Source organism: Heterocephalus glaber, unplaced genomic scaffold (assembly GCF_053883595.1).
Source record: "Heterocephalus glaber isolate CG9 unplaced genomic scaffold, H.glaber_assembly_v1.0 deba00000122, whole genome shotgun sequence".
NCBI lineage: Eukaryota > Metazoa > Chordata > Mammalia > Rodentia > Bathyergidae > Heterocephalus > Heterocephalus glaber.
In genome coordinates this window covers 212,852-234,099 of record NW_028258138.1, presented here as the reverse complement: position 1 = coordinate 234,099, position 21,248 = coordinate 212,852, and the positions used below count along the sequence as shown (strand labels likewise).

Sequence of the window (21,248 nt, the reverse complement as noted above, 5' to 3'; positions counted from 1 at the left end):
CTGGAGCTTCCCATAGGCTCACTTTAGGTGTCACATTCATCGGGATTCACACTTTCACACAAGTCCTGTAGGCAGAATGAATTCAAGAATTCATCTAAGGGAAAAACTTGGTGAGCACCCAGTCAGTGACAGCAGCCTAATCCTCAGATTCTCACTCGCTGCTCTTTGGGGCAGGGCAGAGGCTGGAAGAGGGCTTAGAAAACACTAAAATAATGAAGAACAGTTGTAGTGAAAATTGTATTAATGTAAGTTGTTCTAAAAGGTAGTAGTGAAAACTGCTATAAAACATATTTTCTGATCTAAATAAAGTCTTCAGAAAAGCATCAGAGATCTGCTGTTACCACCCCCGTTTTGCATTGGAACCAGTAAGCCAAGAGGTGCTTCTGTGGGCTGGGGATGAGCTCAGTGGTAGAGCACCTGCCTGGCTGTCCCAGCCCTGCAGAAAAAGTAGCGTTTCCGTGGAGACACATTTCCAGCCTTGTTTCCAGGTGTTTTATTTTTTCGGGGTCTTTGGTGATGATTAGAGTAGCAGTCCTTTTTCCTGAGTCTTCACTCAAGCACCTCCCCGGAAGGGGCTTCAGTCCGGTGGGTCGTTTTCTCCAGTGCTTTCAAAACTTGGACCTGCACAGAAATCAGGTAAGTGCTGATGTGGATTCTCTTGACTTGGGGTGTGACCTTAGCATCTGCATTTTTGACAAGCTCCCAGGGGGTGCTGATCACAATGTTTAAAAACTGAAATATTTACATACAGTATAATTCACTCTTCAGTTCTTTGAATTTTTGACAAATACATGTAGTTAAGTGACCACCACCTCCACGTCATAGGACAGCTTCACAACCTCATCCCTTGTGCCCTCTGATGACAGTCCCTCCCCCCCCAGCAGTGACAACCCCTGCCTGTCCTGGTGCTGGAGTTCTGTCTTCCCAAACTCATGTATGTGGAATAGCTCTGTGTGCAGCCTCAAGCCTGGCTTCTTCATCAGCCACTCACGTAGGAGATTTGCCCACAGTGCTGTGCCTGTGCTTACTGCCCAGTTGTAGGGCCTGGTGTGGACCCTTTAGAGGTGATTGATCCAGTCACCAGCTCAAAGATGTTAATGCTGTTTTTAATTTTTCAATTATAAATTAATTTTTAATTAAAAATATTGGAATTTTAGAAGAAATGTAATCCTCTTTTTCCATTGTTGTTTTAGGTGACATCACTCAAAAAGGGTATGAGAAGAAAAGGGCAAAGCTGCTGGCGCGATATATTCCACTTATTCAAGGTAAGGCTGGTATGTTCATGTGTTTTATAGCAAATACACTGTTTTATACAACTTGATTTAAAAATCAATTTTGGATTTTAAATACTGGTATATACAAAGGCCTGGAAAAATAGTGTGTCTAGCACCAGATAATAAAATCCAAAGGCATAGATTATAACTTACAGGTCTGGCTTGTTACAGGTCTCATTTCCAAATGGGACTTATTTTATTTTTATGGTCATAGAACAAACAGCCTGGCATGTTTCCTTACTAGACTTAGAACAAATATTGTAAAGTTGTCAGTTCTTTCCATATCATACTGATTTGTGTCCAGAACATTCATCGTTTTGAATTTGTGTGTGTGTGTGTGCGTGCGTGTGTGTAGCTTTACCAAAATTTATATTCAAGTGTAAATAAATGGTCAAGGGATCTAAGATGTGCTAAAAAAAGAGAGAAGCAGGAGCATTTGCCCAGCCAAATATGAAGAGTTATAAAGCCCTTGCCACTGAAACAGGGATGCTTGCCAAGCTGGATGGCCAAACTGGTGGGGTGGAAGGGCCCCCAGCACAGATGTGCATGCACAGACATGGTGTGTGGAGGTGGCGTCCTGGTACTGGGACTGGCACTGGCACTGGAACAGCTCCTGGGCCCTGTGTAACATGAGACATTGGACCGAAGAGTCAGTTGCAGGTGTATTAGGTTTAAGTGTGAGATTCGGAAACTGTAGAGTCTTCGGAGAATCTTAGAGGAAAAGTGTCACCATCTCAAGACTGGAAGGGTTTTTGAAGTCACTAAAGGCACTGCCACAGGAACTATAAAGGAAAAGATCGATAAGCTGGACTATATTGAAATTAGTAGCTTCTTTTTTTAAATCAAAATTCACCATAAAGAGATTGAAAAGACAAGTTGCGGAGTGTGAGAAAATTGTGTGACATGCATAACCAGAAGAGCTGTTGTCAAGTGCAGTGGAGAGCCATGGCATGATGTGCTCTCTGGACACATGGCCAGTGCGTTACCTGCATCTGTGCACTGGGACTGCCCCCCAATGTGGTAAGAAAATGCCCTAATGTAGAAAAAGGAGCAAAGGCTCAAATGAGTATTTCATAGGAGGAAATTCTAATAGCCAACAAAAGATGCTTAATCTCCCTCATAACCAGAGAAACACAGAGGCAGCAGATTAAAGTCATGGCCCAGCACCCCTCACTGCAGAGCACCTGCAGTAAGCAGGCACTTGGGTCATGCAAGCTTGAGAAGTGCAGCAGCCCCCCCCCCCCCCCCCGCACCGAGTTTATCGCTTATTTGTACCTCATGGTTGCTCTGTGCATAGGAGTGTTCCTCAGATCCTGGGCTGCCAGAGTGCCAGCCTCCCCCAACAAAGTTCAGTCCATGGAATGCTGAAGACCTCGCATGTCAGCCAAGATGAATCTCATAGAGATGATGAGAATGCAGGAAGCCTTCTGAGTGGGTATTGCCGTTCTGAGTGTGCAAGCACACCAAGCCGAGCTAGTCAGGGGCCCTTATGACACTGATAAAGAAAGGAAAGGAAATCACTCCCCCAGAAGTTAGCATGGAGCCGAGGCTGGAGAGAGCCAAGGGCTTCTGAGTCACCTGGGCATTTCATTTAACCTATACAGTGGCTACATTGATTTTTTTCTGTATAGTTCTTAAATTTAAAAGCATGTATAAGATGGGCTTGGGAGCACATGCCTGTAATCCTAGCACTTGGGAGGCTGAGGCAAGAGGACTGCCATGAGTTCGAGGCTAGCTTGGACTACATAGTGAGTTCAAGGCCAGCCTGAAGGATATAGTGAGATCCTATCTAAAAAAAAAAAAAAAATTACCATCAGACTAAATAATCAAATACCTAGCACAGTTGAAAAGGAAGACTTCTTTAAAAGTTACAAAATTTAAAAGCATGTATACATGCTTTATATTGCCTGTATTAGTGTGATATATTTTATAATAAATTTTAAAAAGAATTTGAGCCTATTTATGTGCTGTAATAGTTAACTGTTGTGTCAACTTGAGTAAGAAATGCCCAACTGATTGGATTAGCATAGTTCTGAATGTGGCTGAATGGATTTACTGAAGACAGAAGACCATCCTGGGTGTGAGTGGCACCAACTAATAGACTTGTAGCCTGAATGGAATAGGACCGGTAACAAAGAAGTTTCTTCCAAGGAGCTCCAGTCTTCACCTTTGCCTTGGGCATCCATCTCCTGGTTTTCAGTGCAGACCTTTCAGCCTCTAGATATTGACTCAAGGGACTCTGCAGCGAGCTCCAGGCCTTTGACCTTTGACTGGATCCTTCGAATCTCCAGTGCGTAGACAGCCCTTTTGTACTCTTCCACACCTGACTCTGCAGGCAACCACTATAAGCCTACTTTGTAAATCCTTATATATTCATTAATCTGTTTCTCTGCTGAGCACTGTCTGAACATCTGCTGATTTTTTAAATCAAAAACAAAACAAACTCAAAGTAAAATTGGAATTGAAGAAAACTGTTAAAACACCTTAAAGCCCATTTGCCAGAAATCACCAGCAACCATCAGACTAAATAATCGCATACCTAGCAGAGTTGAAAAGGAAGGCTTCTTTTGCCTACTTATTCCACATTGTGTTGGTGGCCACAACTGATGCAGAGGTATGGGGAAGCAAAGCAGGATAAATATTAGAGAGAAAACTACAATCATCTGTATTTGTCAGTAGTAATATTTTATACCTCAGACATCCAAATGAGTGCTTATTTAACTGTAAGAGTAAGTAAGAGTTTTTAGTTTCATACATATAAAGAGAGAAGACAAATATGCAAGATCAGTGGCTTTTCTTTAGCAATATTTTTGTTTTGAAATATGAAAAAGGCCTCATTTATGACAAAAATAAATTGTCAAATATTAATACATTTAACAAGAAAGATATAGAACCTATAGGATCACAAAATCTATTTGGAAGAAATAACCAAGACCCTAAAAATGGAGAAACATACCAATTTCCTAGGTGGAAAAAATAGTATTATAAAACCGCAGTTTGTAAATCAATGTGTGGATATAATATAGACCAGTCTGAATAACAGTGACTGATTTTTCTCTTAAACTTGCACTTGGATAAGAAAAGCCCAGGACCTGATGGATTCACTGATGAATTTCTTAGAGAAGATCTAATACCAGTACTCCTCAAACTCTTCAGTGAAATCAAAAGGGAAGCAGTACTCCCAAAGTCATTCCTAGAAGAAAGTAATTCCTGATTCTTTTATCAGTAAAGGACCCTACCAAGAAAGAGAACCAATCTTTTTATTTATTTTATTTTATTTTTTGGTACCGGGGATCAAACTCAGTTCCTTGCACTTGCGCAGCAGGCAGCAAAACCACTGAGCTAAATCCCCAGCCCAAAACCAATCTTTTTAATGAACATAGATGCAGAAATCCACAATAAGATACTGGCAAACAGAATGCAGCAAATCATCGGAAAGATCACACATCATGACCAAGTAGGATTCATTCCAGGGATACAGGGGGATTCAACATACGCAAATCAGTAAATGTAAAACACCATACAAACAGAGCAAGGTCAAAAAATTACATGGTCATCTCAATAGATGCAGAAAAAGCATTTGACATAATCCAACATTCATATGTGATAAAATAGAAGAGCCTTTGAAGAAAATAGGTACAGAAAGTCTTTATCCCAGTCTGATAAAAGCCATCTATGGCAAACCAACGGCCACCATCATATCAAGCGGAGAGGATCTGAAAGCTCTAAAATCAGGAACAAGACAAGGATGTCCGCTATCTCCACTCCTGTTCAATATAGTTCTTGAAACAGAGCGATTAGACAAGAGAAAGAGAAAAAGGATATGAATAGGAAAAGACAAATTATCATTATTTGCAGATGACATGATCCTCTACATAGAAGATCTCAAAAATCCCACTAAAAAGGCTCATAGAATTAATAACCAAATTCAGTAGTATAGCAGGATACAAAGTCAACTCTCAAAAATCATTAGTGTTCCTGTATATCAATATACACTCACCAAGAGAGAAATTAGTGAAATAATACCTTTCATAATAGCATCAAGGAAAATGAAATATGGGGCTGGGGATTTAGGTCAGTGGTTCTGCAACCTGCCTTGCAAGCGCAAGATCCCGACTTCGATCCCTGGTACCCCGCCCCCCAAAAGAAAGAAATACTTAGGAATTAACCTAACCAAGGAAGTGAAAGGTCTCTGCAATGAAAATCATAGTACTTTGAAAAACTACTTTGATGTCCTCAAAGAGGACATCAGAAAACGGAAAGATAGCTCCCGTTCCTTGCTAGGCAGAACCAATTTATCAAAATGGCTACATTTCCAAAACTTATGCAGATTACCATAATACCAATCAAAGTACCAATACATTCCTCACAGAACTAGAGAAAGCAGTCCTAAAATTTATTTGGAATCCGAAGAGACCTAGAATACCAAAATCAATTCTGGGCAACAAGGCAAGGCAGGGGGCATCACAGTCCTGAACTTGAAGTTATAATATGAAGCTATAGTGATAAAAACAGCATAGTATTGGCAAACAAAACAAAACAAAAACAAAAAACAGACTTGTGCATCAATGGAACAGAATAGAGGGTGTAGAAACAACTATAGCTAGTTGATGATTATTATTTTTTTTGCTACTGAGGATCGAACTCAGGACCTTGTGCTTGAGAGGCAGGTGCAGTGCCACTGGGCTAAATTCCCTCCCCACAGCTAGTTGAGTTTTGACAAAGGAGCCAAATGCTCTCACTAGACTATAGATGGTCTTTTTAAAAATCAGTGGTGGGAAAACTTGCTGTTCACATGCTAAAGATTCAACTTAGACCCATACTTCTCACCATGTACTAAACTAAACTAAAAATGGATCAAAGATCTAAATGTTAAAAGAGACAATCTGCTAGAAGACAAAATAGGTAAAACTCTTAAAGATATATACAAAGGCAAAGACTTTGTGAATAGAACCCTGATTGTATAAGAAATAATACCAAGGGGCCAGAGATTTAGCTCAGTGGTTTGGCCACCTGCCTCGAAAGCGCAAGGACCCGAGTTTGATCCCCAGTACCAAAAAAAAAAAAAAGAAAGAAATAATACCAAGAATCAACAAATGGGATCATATCAAAATTAAAAAGCTTCTGCACAGTAAAGGGAACAACTAAGAGCGAAGAGACAACCTACAGAATGGGAAAAAAAATTTTTCCAGCTGCTCCTTAAAGGATTAATATCTAGAATATATAAAGAATTCAGAAAAATTAGACCCCCTCCAGATTTAAAGACCCAATAAAACAATGAGCATCTGAAATGAATAGATACTTCTCAGATGAGGAAGTACAAATGGTTAATAAATACATGAAAAAGTGTTCAACGTCACTGGCCATTTGAGAAATGCAAATTAAAACAACCCTAAGGTTCCATCTTACTCCAGAGAGAGAATGACTATCATCAAGAAATCAATGGGGAGTGGCACACAGGACCCATCTTCATTGCTGTTGGGAGTGTAAACTGGCATAACCACTGTAGAAATTAAAACAATATGGAGATTCCTCAAAAAACTAAAAATAGAAATTCCATTTGACCCAGCTATTCCCTTTCTAAGTATCTTCCCAAAAGAGTTAAAGGTATCATATTAGAGTGATACATGCATACACATGTTTATAGCAGCACAATTTATAATAGCTAAATCTTGGAAGCAGCCTGTATGTCTATCAATGATGAATTGATAAAGAAAATATGATATTTACACATGATGGAGTACTAGTCTGCCATAAAGGATAAACTTGAGTCATTTGTGGGAAAATGAGTGAGTATACCTTGAAACCATCATTTAAGTGAAATAAATCAGATATACACGCTTAAATATTGCATGTTTTCTCTTCTGTGAGAAACCCAATGTACAGTGGTACTTTGGTTCATGAATGCTTTTGTTTGCAAACAATTTTGGTTCACAAACAGAAGCATTTGGCAAAATTTTGTTTTTATTTGCAGCTCTACATCCAGTGACAAACAATCGTGGCCATCTTCCCTACACAAACACAGACGTATAAATAAAATGCGAAATAAAAGATAGACAATAGGAAAAAAAACCCTTGGGCTGGGAAATAATGACCCATTAGAAGGAGAAAAGTTCTGAGAGTGGCTGATACATTTTTAAAAAATAATCCTAGTGTGAAAGGACTGATCTTTGAGATACTAAGCCTGAGAGTGTGGGTTCCCACGTAATCACAGGTGGCTGTCAGTGTGCGGGGAGCTGACCCTGTCAGTGGAAGAGAAGCACCAGCAATGACTGGAGAGGATGGAGGGAGCATTTATGTAATTGGTGGTGCTGCCTTTCTGGAGGCAGGAGCCCTCTTCCTCTCCAACATTTGTGAGCATAAATCTCAGAAAGAGCAAAGGTTTGAATATGCTTTTAATTATAACAATTACTAATTCAAGAGAATATTTGAATAACCTTTGGGTGTTGTCTTCACAGGCAAGTTTGGAGACCTGGAAGTTCAAAAGGAAAAGACAGTGCTGTGTCTTGTACTTAGACGTACCCCTAAAGCCTCCTGTGGTCATAGGTGGAGCTTTTTGGAGGTGGCTGGATCTAGGGTGTGTGATGCTAAGATCAAGGATGTGAGGCTGGGATTGATTCACAGTGTGATGCCAGGATCCACCCTAGCCTGGATAAGAAAGAGCAGAAAGAGCCGCTGTGGTTCTTGCTTGTTGCTTGCTGCTTTTTCTGCAGTGCCCCTCTGCCATGCCACCCTGCCTTGGTGCAGCCAACCATGAACTGAAACCTCTATAAACTGTGAGCCAAATAAACCTCTCCTTCTTTAACTTTGGGTGTTGGGTGTTTTGTCTTAGCAAAAAGAAAAGTAACTAAGACCGACAGACAAATGTGATTGGTCACCCTGCCAGCCGGCCAGGCCACAGCTCTGAGGTGATGGTCCAGTGTGTCTCAGGGGAGGACTGTTCTCCTTAGGAGGGCCTCATTAGCTGGGAAAAGTGAGTAGAAATTCCAAGGAGAGGAAATGAAGATGGTCAATAAACATTATGTTCAACCTCACTATAGATGTAGAAATGCAAATTAAAGAGAGCCATTTTTTTCTTACCAGACTGGGAAAATTTTAAAACTTTTTTTTATAACACCCATTGCCGACAAAAGATGTGGGGAAGTGGCAGTTTCATACATCGCTTGTGGGAGTGTGAATCACTGTAACCTTTTTGAAAGTTATCTCTTGATATTTGTTATAATTACACATACATCTTCTCTTTCATCCAGTAATTTCAGATTGCCTTTTGTTCGTATGTTTGTTGATTAAGTAAATATCTCAAAGAATTAGAGCGTGTATATTTTGGCATATGAGGATGTCCATTTACTTATACAGTCATACCTTAGTACTCGATTTCTTTGGAACTTGTTGAATTTGGTACTCAATGCTTTTTTTTCTTTTTGAGACAAGGTCTTAATACATAGCTTAGGATGGCCTTGAACTCACTAGCTAGCCCAGGTTGGCCTCAAATTCGTGATGATCGTCCTGCCTCAGCCTCCTGAGTGCTGGGGTTACAGGTGTGCACTGCCGTGTCCGGTACATTTGTCCCTACTCATTGTGCGTAAGCTAGAACTTGCTGATGTTGACTGCCTTATGCGTCACTCCTCTGTGCAGCCAAAACAGTTTGCTTTGTACCCATTACCAATGAGTACTGAGGAGCCTCCATCCTGCAGTGCACTTCTTCATGATCCTCAATGCCTTTGACTGTGTGCCTTCACGATGAACCTTCAGTAGTTTCACCCAGGCACAAAGAGCAAAAAGGCAGCTGGTATTGCCGTGTCTGTGGGTGTGCACGCATGTGAGTGTGTGCAGGTTGTGAAGAACTCAGCACAGGTTCTGGAGGAGGTATTCCCACTCCCCGTCACATAACTGGCCCTCTGAGAATGTGGGTGGCCCTTGAAGGTCACTGTGGCACCTGCTCTGCTCCCAGAGCTGCTGTTTGGGCCAGCGTGGAGGGCAGCTTACCCTCTCTGCGAGGCAAGAGCCGGTGCTTGAGTAGAGGCTGTGTCTGGCCAGGGCTACAGTCCCAGCTGTGGGGCTGGGGACCCTGGTGCCAATTGCTGGGCTCCCCGTGCTCCCCTGTCTCTTGCCCTTCTGTTCCTCCCAGGGCTGCAGTGTGGGCTCAGCTGCTGGGCTTCAGGTGTGTTATTACAGAGCCAAGCAGAGCTGTGTTACTTGGTGATCAGCCTTGGAAGTCACCTAGCATCACTTCTGCCCCGCTGTGCCTGTCAAGGTGGCTCCAGCCTAGAGTTTGAGTCAAAGATGGACTCTCCCTCTTTCCACAGTGTGTCGGAGCCACCGGGAATGGAATCCCTGCTGATGAATTTTACGAGACATTTTGAAGCAGAGGCTAAAGTTGAACACATTATTCTTGTTGACTTCCCTCTGAAGGTTTCGCTTTGTGCTTTTGGCAAATGTCCACAAATGAGGGCTCCAGCAGCACGAGGGGGCCACACGCTCAGCCTGGTGACTGGGTGACTATGTCGGGGGCTTGGCTGTGAGAGCAGGGAGCCTGGTGAGGCAGACCCAGAGGTGACACAGCTGAGGCCGGCAGCACTGGCCAGAGCGCCTGAGCACGCTGGGGCCAGCATCGCCGTCACAGTGTTGTTCCTGCTACACTTTCCTCCACCTTTTCCCTCTGTCTGTATCCAGGGGCCACTGTTAGCCCCCTAGTGATGGCCAATGAGCTCAGGGTTTGCTGATGCTGGGGATGGTGCTGGGAACAAGTGACACAGGCCAGAGACAGGAAACAGCCACACTGCAGAAACGGGCTCTTCAGGGTGCTCTGCAGAGCCTGCTGCCTCAGCGCCTCGTGGCTCCCACATCCGACCGACCGGAGCTGCTGGTCCTGTGTTGCCAAGGGTGCTTGGAGGGCCATGTGACAATCGCTTGTTCAGATGGCGATGTGGAGAGAGGGTTGCAAGGACCTGGATATGGCCCTGAACCCAGGCCAAGGCTCTTTCGCGCTTCGAGGGCCATGCTGTGTTGGTGCAGCATACACCATGTGGCCACATAAAGGAAATATGTGTGTTTTAAATGCAGTTTTTCATAACTTGGAAACATATTGTTCACCAAAAATATTCCTCAAAAAATATGTTTCAGGAGTAGACCCTTGCCTGCAAACAGAGAATCGACTCCCAGGGCCCTCCCTGACCATGGCTGCACCCAAAGCACAGAAGTCCCGGCCCACCAACTCCAGGGACGAGCGCTTCCGGTCAGGTAAGCTCGTGGCCAGGACTGAGAGGTGGGCCAGCTGGACACTTGTATTCCTCCCACTGAGGCTGTTGGTTAGTTTTCTTTGCCAAAATGGCTGGTAAAGGAACTATTTTCACTTCAGCAATGATTTACATTATGTTGTTTAAGAAGACTTTAGCCTCTTCAGGAGGCAGAGGCAGGAGAATTGCTGTAAGTTCAAGGCCAGCCTGGGCTACACAGCAAGATCCTATCTCCAAAAAAAAAAAAGTTTAACCTTCATCTAATCAGTCTGTTTAATGTATCACATCCCTTACATGCTGGATTTCTGGGCTGAGGATTTAGCTCAGTGGTGCTGGCGCCTGCCTCGAAAGCACAGGGTCCTGCGTTTGATCCTCGGTACCAAAAAAACCCCCCAAAACAAAAACAAAACATGCTGGTTTTCTTAGAGGAGGCTTACAAACCCTCTGGAGAAATCTTTCCCCACTGTTACAAAATCCTCTGTGCATCATGTTGTAGTATTTCGTTACTTTGTAATCTGTAATCTTGGGAATTTCCTTTTGATCTGATTTCTGCCATAGTCAGTGCTTTTAGAAATATTTAAAATTTGGATGATCAGAATGCCCATTGAAAGAACTGCTTTCAGGGCCGGGGATTTAGCTCAGTGGTTCCACCGCCTGCCTCGCAACCACAAGGACTGGAGTTCGATCCCCGGTACCAAAAAAAACCTGCTTTCAATTATTGTTTACAAATCGATAGCTTTCCAGTGCTCGACCTGTTTAACAACATCTTCATACTGTGCAATTGTATGTTTCTTTTCCATATGAGCCCTTCTTAGTAAAGCTTTCAATAGGTATAATGAAGTATTGTTTCAAGAATACCAAAAAAGAACATGAATATTGTAAGTATTTTTCTTCAGCATGGGAATATGAAGAAATGGTCTAAGAAATAATGGATTAGAAATTGTTTACCAATTTGATATACACTTATAAAAAACCACACTGAAAGTTTCTTTTTTAACTTTTTATAATATTGTACACCTCTGCTGTCAGATACATGTAAAATATTATACCAAGTTTAGGGACACAGGTAAAAGCTACCTAACATCTCTGAACCTTAGGATGGCCATGCTCAGCATTTTCTGCAGCCCAGGATGCACCCCATGAGTGGGATCGCGTGCAAGGTGCCATTCCTCCATCACCCCTTACATCCCAACACTTCCATGTAATCAGTGTGAATGAACTTCTTTTGGCCCTTGTGAACCGTAAAGTGGGTTCTGATTCTTTGTCTTCTGAATACAAGTCTTTTATTGTAAATAAGATTTGTCATTATTTTCTTCCAGACTGTGGTTTGTCTTTGCATTTCCTTGAAGTATCTTTTGAAAAGCAGTTTTTAATTTTGATGATGTCTAAGTTATCAATTTTTTTGAGTCATAACGCTTTTGTTCTTGTGTCTAAGAAATCTTTGTCTAACCCAAGGTTTCTCTTATATTTTCTTACAGAAGTTTTGTAGTTTTAGGTTTTATCTTTAGGTCTATCCATTTTTTAATTTTATTATGAATGCAGGTTATGGGTCAGTTTATTTACTCATTTTTGCATATGGATACCTAATTGTTCCTGCACCATTTATTAAGAACACTATGCTTTCTCCAGTGAACTCTCCTCACACTTTTGTCTAAAAAAAGTTACACATAGTTGTGTGTGCATCCCTTTCTGTACTCTTTGTCCATTGATATGTTATCTTTGAGGCAACCATATTCTCTTAGTGTTGAAATCAGTAGTTTGGTCCTCCAACCTTGTTTCTGATATGTGTTCCTTTGTATGTAATGTGCTTAAGATCTTTCTCCTTACCACAGTGCTGTGGACTGAATTGTGTATCCCCAAGTTCATATGTTGAAGCCCTTAACCTCCAGGGCATGGTATTTGAAGTAGAGGCCTTTGGAAGGTAATTGGTGTTAGATTAGGGTATGAGAGTGGAGCCCTTGCGTTGGGGTCAGAGAGAACCCCACCACCTGCCCACCGGTTGAGGTCACAGGGAAAAGGCAGCTGCTACAGCCAGAAAAGCAGCCCTCACCCAAAACTATCCATGCTGGCACCATAGTTTTGGATTTATAGCCTTTAGAATATTGAGAAAATAAATTTCTGTTGTTTAAGCCCAATCTTTGGTGCTTTGTCACAGCAGCACGAGCAGACTAAGACACTTTGGTTTTGAGTGTTTTGTTTCTGATGTGCCTGGTGCTGTTTGTTTCTTATGCTTGAGGTTTGTTAAGGTTTTTGAATCTTTTGGTTTGCATTGTCTAGAATTTTAGTACTGGGTTATTTTATCTGTAGTTTTTTAAAAAAGTAGCAATAAAATTAAAAGTATGTGGTTACAGTGACTTCCATGTCTGATGTGGGGTCTCTTTCTCTTGGTTTTGAGCACCTTCCACTATGAGGGCTTTCAGCTGAGTCCTCATGTGGGAATGCTTTTTAAGCCCTGTGTTTCTGAGAATATCTTTGTTAAACTCTCAAGTTTACATGATAATTTTCTTGGGTAGTAAAAATTCTAGTTTTGGCACTTAAAAAGAAATACCATACTGTCTCCTTGCACCTGCTGTTATTCCTGAGTATTTTTTTTTTTTTTTTGGTACTGGGGATCGAACTTGGGTCCTTGCGCTTGCGCAGCAGGCGGCAAAACCACCGAGCTAAATCCCCGGCCCTATTCCTGAGTATTGACCATGCTCATTTGGGGGACTTGCTCTTCCTCTCTGGAAGCTTTTAGAATTGTCTTCTTGTCTTTGATGTTCATAATTTTTTTTGTTTTAAAAAAAGTTTATTGGTTACAAAATGTTAAATACTGAAGCTAAAAATGTATAAATTCACGTCAGGCACTATTAAAATTACACACATGCCCTTCTTTGCAGAATCATTAAAGATTGAATTAAACAGATGCTTTAAATAAAATAAAGTACTCTGAGGACATTTGTATCCAATTAGCTATAGCAGTGTAGTGCAGTTTGTAAAATTGTAATTGTAAAGTTTAGCTACTATAGAAATAAAATCTGTCTAATTCTTTTTTTTCTTAAATTCTTTTATTGGTACATTTTAGGTACACAACACAGTTACATTCATCATTGGGATCTTATACCTTTGCATGATGCATCTTGGTTCTTATTTTTTCCCCATTCCTAGCCCTCCCTTCACCCCCTCCACCCTTCCCTATTTACAAAGACTTTGTTTCCATTTTTTCCTTTTCTCATATTTTTTCCTTTCCCTTCTTTCCTTTCCCCCACCCCTTCCACTTCCCCTACCCCTTTGGACCTTTTCTTCCTATTTCACATTATCAATTATTCATTTTAATCATTATTTACACTCTCAGTTTCTCACACCAGAAATTATTTGGTATTTACACATGTGTGTCCCATTTATTTCACTTAAGATTATGGCCTCAGTGTGCATTCATTTAGCTATAAATGTCTCTAGTTTGTTGTTCTTTATGGCTGAATCGTACTCCATTTTATAAAAAAATCCCACATCTTTATCCAGTCTCCAGTTGATGGGCACTTGGGCTGTTTTCAAGCTTTAGCTATTACAAACTGTGCTGCTATAAACATGGGTGTCCATACATTGCTGTGGTATGATGCTTTTGGGAAGATACCCAGCAGGGGAATAGCTGGGTCAAATGGGACCTCTAGTCCTAGTTCTTAGAGGTATCTCCATACTGATTTCCACAGTGGTTGCACCAGTCTGCACTCCCACCAACAATGGAGAAGGGTTCCTTTCTCCCCACACCCCTGCCAGCATTTGTTATTGGTTGATTTCTTGATAGCAGCCATTCTTTCTGGGGTGAGGTGGAATCTCAGTGTTGTTTTCATCTGCATCTCTCAAATGACCAGTGATGTTGCACATTTTTTCATATGTTTATTTGTTGCTTTTATTTCTTTGTCTGAGAAATGTCTGTTCATTTCAGATGCCCATTTTTGAATTGGGTCTTTGAATTTAGGGGTCTGATTTTTTTCAATTCTTTATATATTCTAGATAATAGTCCTTTGTCTGAGGTACAGCTGCTAAAATTTTTTCCCACATTGTAGGTTGTCTCTTAGCTCTGTTGGTGGTTTCTCTTGCAGTGCAGAAGCTTTTTAATAAGATGAGATCCCAGTTGTTGATTCTTTGTGCTAGTTCCCGTGCTACTTAGGTTTTGTTTATGAAGTCTTTTCCTATACCAATGTCTTCAAGAGTTCTACCTAATCTTCCTGCAAGTTTAGTGTTTCTGTTTTAATATTTAGATCTTTAATCCACTTCGATCTTAGTTTAGTGCATGGTGATAAGTATGGGTCTAGTTTTAATCTTTGGCAGGTTGAAATCCAGTTTTTCCAACACTGTTTATTAAATAGGCTATCTTTCCTCCAATGATGGTGGTTGGCTCCTTTGTCAAAGATGAGGTGGCTGAGCATGTCTGGAGCTGTTTCTGCATCTTTTAATCCATTCCATTGAACCTCAGGCCTGTTCTTTTGCCTGTGCCATGCTGTTTTTATCACAGTAGCTTTGTAGTATAGTTTCACATTGGGGATTGTGATACCCCCAGCCATGTCTCTGTTCTTTAGAGCTGCTTTAGCTATTCTAGATCTCTTCGGCTTCCAAATGAATTTTTGGATTGTTTTCTCTAGCTCTGTGAAGTATATCGTTGGAATTTCAATCAGCATTGCTTTAAATCTATATAGTAGTTTTGGAAGTATGGCCATTTTCACTATATTGGTTCTTCCTACCCAGGAGCAAGGGATGTCTTTCCATTTTCTTGTATCCTCTTCGATCTCTTTTTTCAGAGTGCTGTAGTTTTCAATGTAGAGGTCTTTTGCTTCCTTTGTTAGATTGATTGCTAGATATTTCATTTTTTTGGATGCTATTGTAAAAGGAATTGTTTCCCTAATTTCTCCCTCAGTGAGTCTGTTATTTGTGTATAAGGAGGCTATTGTTTTTTGAGTGTTGACCTCATATCCAGCTACTCTACTGAATCTGTCAATTAAGTCTAGAAGTCTTTTGGCGGAGTTTTTTGGGTCTTCTATGTAGAGTATCATATCATCAGCAATTAATGACAGTTTCACTTCTTCCTTTCCTATCTTTATTCCTTTTATTTCTTTCTCTTGTATAATTGCTGTTGCTAATGTTTCCAGAACTATATTGAACAGGAGTGGTGTTAGTGGACATCCTTGTCTTGTTCCTGATTTTACTGTAAAAGTTTTCAATTTTTGACCAGTTAGTATGATGTTGACTGTTGGTTTTTCGTAGATAGCTTTAATCAGGTCTAGATAAAGACTTTCTATTCCAATTTTCTGTCAGATTTTTATCATGAATGGGTGTTGGATTTTGTTGAGTGCCTTTTCTGCATCTATTGAGATGATCATATGGTTTTTGTCCTTGACTCTGTTAATATAGTGTATTACAATTATTGATTTATGAATGTTGAACATCCTTGGATCCCTGGGATAAATCCAACTTGGTCAGGGTGTATGATCTTCTTGATGACCCTCTGTATTCTGTTTGCCAGTATCTCGTTGAGGATTTTTGCATCTATGTTCATTAGGGAGGTTGGGCTGTAGTTCTCTTTTTTGGTTAGGTCTTTCCCTGGTTTTGGAATCAAAGTAACACTTGCTTCCAGGAATGAATTTGGAAGCCTTGCTTCCTTTTCAATTTCATTGAAGAGTTTAAAGAGCAGTGGCAATAGTTCTCTAAATATCTTGTAGAATTCAGCAGTGAAGTGATCAGGACCTGGGCTTTTCCTTGTTGGTATATTTTAAATTATGTTTTCAATTTCACTGATTGTAATTGGGGTGTTTAGAATTTTTATATCTTCTTAACTTTGGTAATTCGTATGTATCTAGGAATCTGTCCATTGCTTCTGTGTTTACCATTTTATTAGAGTACAGGTTCTCGAAGTAGGTATTGATGATCCTCTAGATTTCTCCTGGATCTGTTATGACTTCACCTTTTTCTTTCATTCTTTTTTCTTTTTTTTTTTTTTTGGTACCAGGGATCAAACTCAGGACCTTGTGCTTGCAGGGCAGGTGTGGTGCCACTGAGCTAAATCTCCGGCCCAACCTTTTTCATTCTTAATTGTATGGATTTGAGCCTTTTCTTTCCTTTTTTTTGATAAGGTTGGCTAGGGGTTTATCAATTTTGTTTATTCTTTCGAAAAACCAACTCTTTGATTCATTGATTTTTTTTTTTTTTGTATTGTTCTCTTAGTCTCTATTGCATTGATTTTGGCTCTCATCTTTATAAATTCCTCTCTAGTATGAGCTTTGGTATGTCCTGCTCTTCTTTTTTTAGGAGCTTGAGGTTTAGCATTAGGTTGTTTGAGTTCTCTGTTTTCCTAGTATGAGCATTCACTGCTATGAATTTCCCTCGTAGAACTGCTTTCATTGTGTCCCATAGATTGCTGTATGTAGTATTGGCATTATCATTTAATTGTAGGAACTGTCTAATTTCTTTAATTTCCTCTGTGACCAATTCGTTGTTCAGGAGAGTGTTATTCAATTTCCATGTGTTTATGGTTTCTTATGCTATTGATCTCCGATTTTATTGCACTATGGTCTGATAATATACAGGGGGTAACTTCAGTTCCTTTGCATTTACTTAAACATGTCCTGTGAGCTAGCATGTGCTGTATTTTGGAGAATGACACATGTGTAGCCAAAAAGAATGTGTATTCTGATTTTGTGCGATGGAACACTCTGTAGACATCCATTAATTCCATTTGTTCAAAAGTTTGGTTCAGGTCTAGTATTTCATTGTTGATTTTTTGTCTAGATGATCTGTCTATTTGTGCCAGTGGAGTATTGAGGTCCCCTACTACAATTGTATTAGTGTTTATTTGGTTTTTCATGTCCATTAATATTTGTTTTGTATAGTTGCGGGTATTCGTATTTGGTGCATACTTATTTAGGACTGTCATCTCTTCCTCTTGGATTGTTCCGTTCACAAGGATGTAGTGACCATCTTTGTCTCTCTTAATTAGTTTTGGTTTGAAATCTACTTTGTCTGCAAATAAGATTGCTACCCCTGCGTTTTTCTGGGATCCTGTCATATGGAGAACTGTTTTCCATCCTTTTACTTTCAGTCTATGAGTTTCTTTTTGAGTTAGGTGTGTTTCTTTTATACAGCATATTGCTGGATTTTGCTTCTTAATCCATTCTGCCAGTCTATTCCTTTTGGTTGGTGAATTGAGGCCATTAACATTGATAGTTATAATTGATAAATATTGACTCATCCTTGTCATGATGTTTTACTGTTGTTGGCTGTTTTATTTTTTATTTTCCCTCTTTCCCTTTAGTTTCTTGCCTTGCCTGGTGGCTTTGCTGTGTTGAGCCTCATGGAGTTGTGACCTTCATTGTCTTTTTCTAGGATAATGTTTAGAATTGTTTGTAGTGCTGGTTTGGTTTACATGAAATTTCTCAGGTGTTCTTTGTCATGGAAGTATCTAATTTCCCCATCGATTTTGAAAGATAATTTTGTAGGATAGAACAGTCTAGGTTGGAAGTTATTTTCTTTTAGGGCTTGAAATACTTCACTCTGGGCTCTCCCTGACTTGAGGGCTTGTGTTGAGAAGTCTGCTGTAATTGTGATGGGCTTTCCTTTGTAGGTGATTTGTTTCTTTTCTCCAACTGCTTGTAGGATTTTGTTCTTCTGTTGGGTTTCTGGGATCTTGACTATTATATGTCTAGATGTCGTTTTTTTTTGACTGTGGCTAATTGAAGTTCTATATGCCTCGCTTATCTGTATGTCATATTCTTTACCTCTGTTTGGAAAGTTTTCTGTCATTAATTTTGTGAACAGTTTTTTTTAATGCCATTTGTACTTTCTCCTGTTTTTTCAGGGATTTCTGTCAGCCTTGTTATTCTTCTTTGCATCGTCTAGCAGTTGCTGGCTTGATTTCTCATGGTCCCTTACTGTTTTTAAGAAATCTCTCTTTTCATGGTCACTGACTAGAATCCTGTCTTCTATATCTGATATTCTATCTTCACATTTGCTCAATCTGCTGTGAATATTTTCAATGGTTTTTAATCTCCTGGATATCTGAATCTGTTTCATGGATTCCATTGTTTTCCTATGTTGAACATTCATGGTTTCCATTTCTTTCCTATGCTGGGCATTCATGGCTTCCAGCATGTTTCTGAGCTGATCTATTTTTTTTATCTGGTTCTGGTCTAGAGCCTCTAATCATGTCTTTTATTCTGCTCACTATCTCTGTAGTTATCTGGGAAATTATTTCTGTTTTGAATTTTTCCAGAGCCTCATTTATCTGTTTTATTATTTTCTGTGCTATCAGTTCAGGTTGTCCAGGTGGTTGATTGTCATATTTTTCCACCTCGTTTCTCCCAGAATTAGCCTTTGGTGAGCTGGAAGTCTGGGTTTGTGTCTTGCTAAGGTGTCTTCTCATTTTTAATTTTGTTGTTGGTGCTGTTTTTTGCTTTAATTCCTGGGGTGATACTTCAACATTTCTTATTGTGAGTATCTTTATTGCTTGTGCTTAGAGCCCTTATGGAATGATTGGTTTTCAGAGATATCTTCCAGGTATACCTGGACTTTTTAAGCTTTGAGTCTCTAATGACTCTGGGCAATCTCATTTTCATTATACCAGGGAGGACAACTGATTAGATCAGTCATGACACCTTAGCCCAGTTGACACAGTCAGCATCAACAATAGCATCAAACACAGCTTAGAAAATGACAATTTGTGGTAGCAGTTAATCTGTCACCTTTAACTGAGCTAGATCAAAATCTGGGGCCAGCCCAAAATATGTTTGTAGTAAATAAACCCTTCAATATGGCAAATTTATCCTTTGGGATAAGGATTTAGAAGGGGTTGGGGAGGGAGGGGTAGAGAGATAGAAGGAGAGGGAAAGGTTAGAGGTGAGGCTAGAGGACACGGGAAGATCACGCACATTGTGAGAATCTGTTGAAGACAGGAGGAAAAGACCGAGGAATAGAACAGAGACAAGTACAGAATAAACTAACAACAACAGGGAAGCTAGAAATTGTATTCACCTTCCTATAATAGTGACAGTCAAGAAGACAGAGAGAGAAAAACAATTCAAAATGGGACAAGAACAGGAACAAAGAGGGAGAGAAATACAGAGCCAGAAGGCGGGGGGGGCGGGGGGGAGAGGAGAGGAGAGGGAAGGGAAGAGGAGGAGAGGGGAGGGCAGGGCAGGGGAGGGGAGAGAAAAAGGTCTCCCTCAGGATATGTCTTTGCTGTCCTGGTAGACAATGTGGGCAGCAGTGTGCAGGTCTAAGTCCATTAGTCTCAGCAAGCCAGCTATAGTCTACTGAGATTCAGGCTGATTTCTGGCTGCAAGGTCCAAGTTGAGCTTCCTTCCTGGATTAAACTCTGCAAGGTTCTACTGCAGGTTCCAGCTGTCCTCCCCTCTGAGTGAGCCCGGGTTTCTATGGGAGATGCTGATCCCACCAACTTACCAACCACAGTGGTCCAGTGTGCCTTTATTGAAGAGATTTTCTTCACTTTCCCAGTGGGCTTCAATTTTCATTGAGGAGCCTCGGAGAGGCCCTCTCTGTTGTTCACTTCTGCGGCTCATAACCATGGCCTTTATGACACGCCCCCCAACCCGGTGCCTCTGCTGGGCAGATTCAGATACTGTGCGCGGCCCGCACTGTGGGCAGGGTCTGGCATGGTCTGGCGAGGCATGGCCTCTACTGGCATCCCAAGATTTATCCAATTCTTCTGTCTTTTGCTGCTACCCAATGTGAAGCCACCTTGTTGGTGTGGACGGGGTGAACTTCAGTTACGGCACTACAAGTTCTCTGTTACAAATCTAGGCTCCTGTATTAGGAACACACAGTAGCCAGAAGTATACAAAGGGTTATATAGCATGAAAACTTGGCCCAGAAAGAAAAGGCCTGAGTTCAGATATACAGTATTTTCTGTAATTAAAATGATTGGGAAATATAATAAAGGAGAGATCAGCAAAAAGCATATATCCATCTAGAAATAAGTGTCCAATTCAAAAACTCTCCTGGAAGCTAGCACTATTTCTCCAAGACAGTTTATAAGTCTTTAAAATTTTCTATTTTAAATTGAGTGAATTCAGAGAGTCTATATTCAATGAGTTCTAAGACTAATCTGATTATATTTCAATTAACTCTGGAGAACTGTGGCATCGGGCTGAGTCCTCCACACAGGTGGTAAAGAACTTTTCAAAATAAAATCTACATAGCAACACCCAGGAGTACCAGCTTCCAAACTCAATTCCCACTCAGGCCAAACAACCAAAAAGAACTAGCTACCATCTATTTAAATATTAAATAGTATTTTCAAGAAAATGTTTTGTAACTTGTATTTTTCCATTTTATAATTTTAAGTACTACAATTAATATGGGGATGAGAATGTGCTTATGAAGAACAAAAGGCTACCATTGCATTTTAAAAGTTCATAAATGGGAAGGAATTTCTAGAAATCTGCTATATTATCTATTCTTTACAATGCTAATTCTAGCCAAATGGGATTTGCTAATAGTTGATTACTTAGGTGATTAAAATATAAAAAACACAAAATGTATCCCAGTAATCTTCACTGACACAGTCCACTTGAAAGCAGGTTTCCTGAAATATATTTATAAGGAAGTTTTTACTCTTTCTTCTGATAGTACTGGTACACATATAAGGGTTAACTGCATGGAATCCTAATACTACAGTATAAGATTGTTTCATCAAATATTAGGAAAATTGGAAAATATATGTGCATTCTAAAGTCACTGGAATTAAAAA

At 40.3% G+C, this 21,248-nt stretch overlaps 1 protein-coding gene and 1 long non-coding RNA gene across 14 annotated transcripts in view; one reads left to right on the top strand and one right to left on the bottom strand.

Moving 5' to 3' along the window:
• Positions 1 to 21,248, top strand: part of Dip2a (DIP2 acetate--CoA ligase A) — a 113,962-nt gene that overhangs the window by 19,904 nt on the left and 72,810 nt on the right. For all 13 annotated transcript variants that reach the window (XR_002394172.2, XM_004842557.3, XM_021256459.2 and 10 more), the window contains exons 2-3: positions 1,194 to 1,265; positions 10,398 to 10,514. Coding sequence is in view for 12 of the 13 variants with exons in the window: in XM_004842557.3 (XP_004842614.2) it covers positions 1,194 to 1,265; positions 10,398 to 10,514 (189 nt within the window). In the remaining variant the exon portion in view is untranslated. The remainder of the gene's footprint in view (positions 1 to 1,193; positions 1,266 to 10,397; positions 10,515 to 21,248) is intronic.
• LOC110348698 (uncharacterized) lies at positions 181 to 20,028 on the bottom strand. Its single transcript, XR_002394176.2, has 3 exons — positions 19,940 to 20,028; positions 2,550 to 2,769; positions 181 to 621 (listed from the first exon to the last, which is right to left on the bottom strand). It is a non-coding gene; the product is annotated as an uncharacterized LOC110348698 (long non-coding RNA).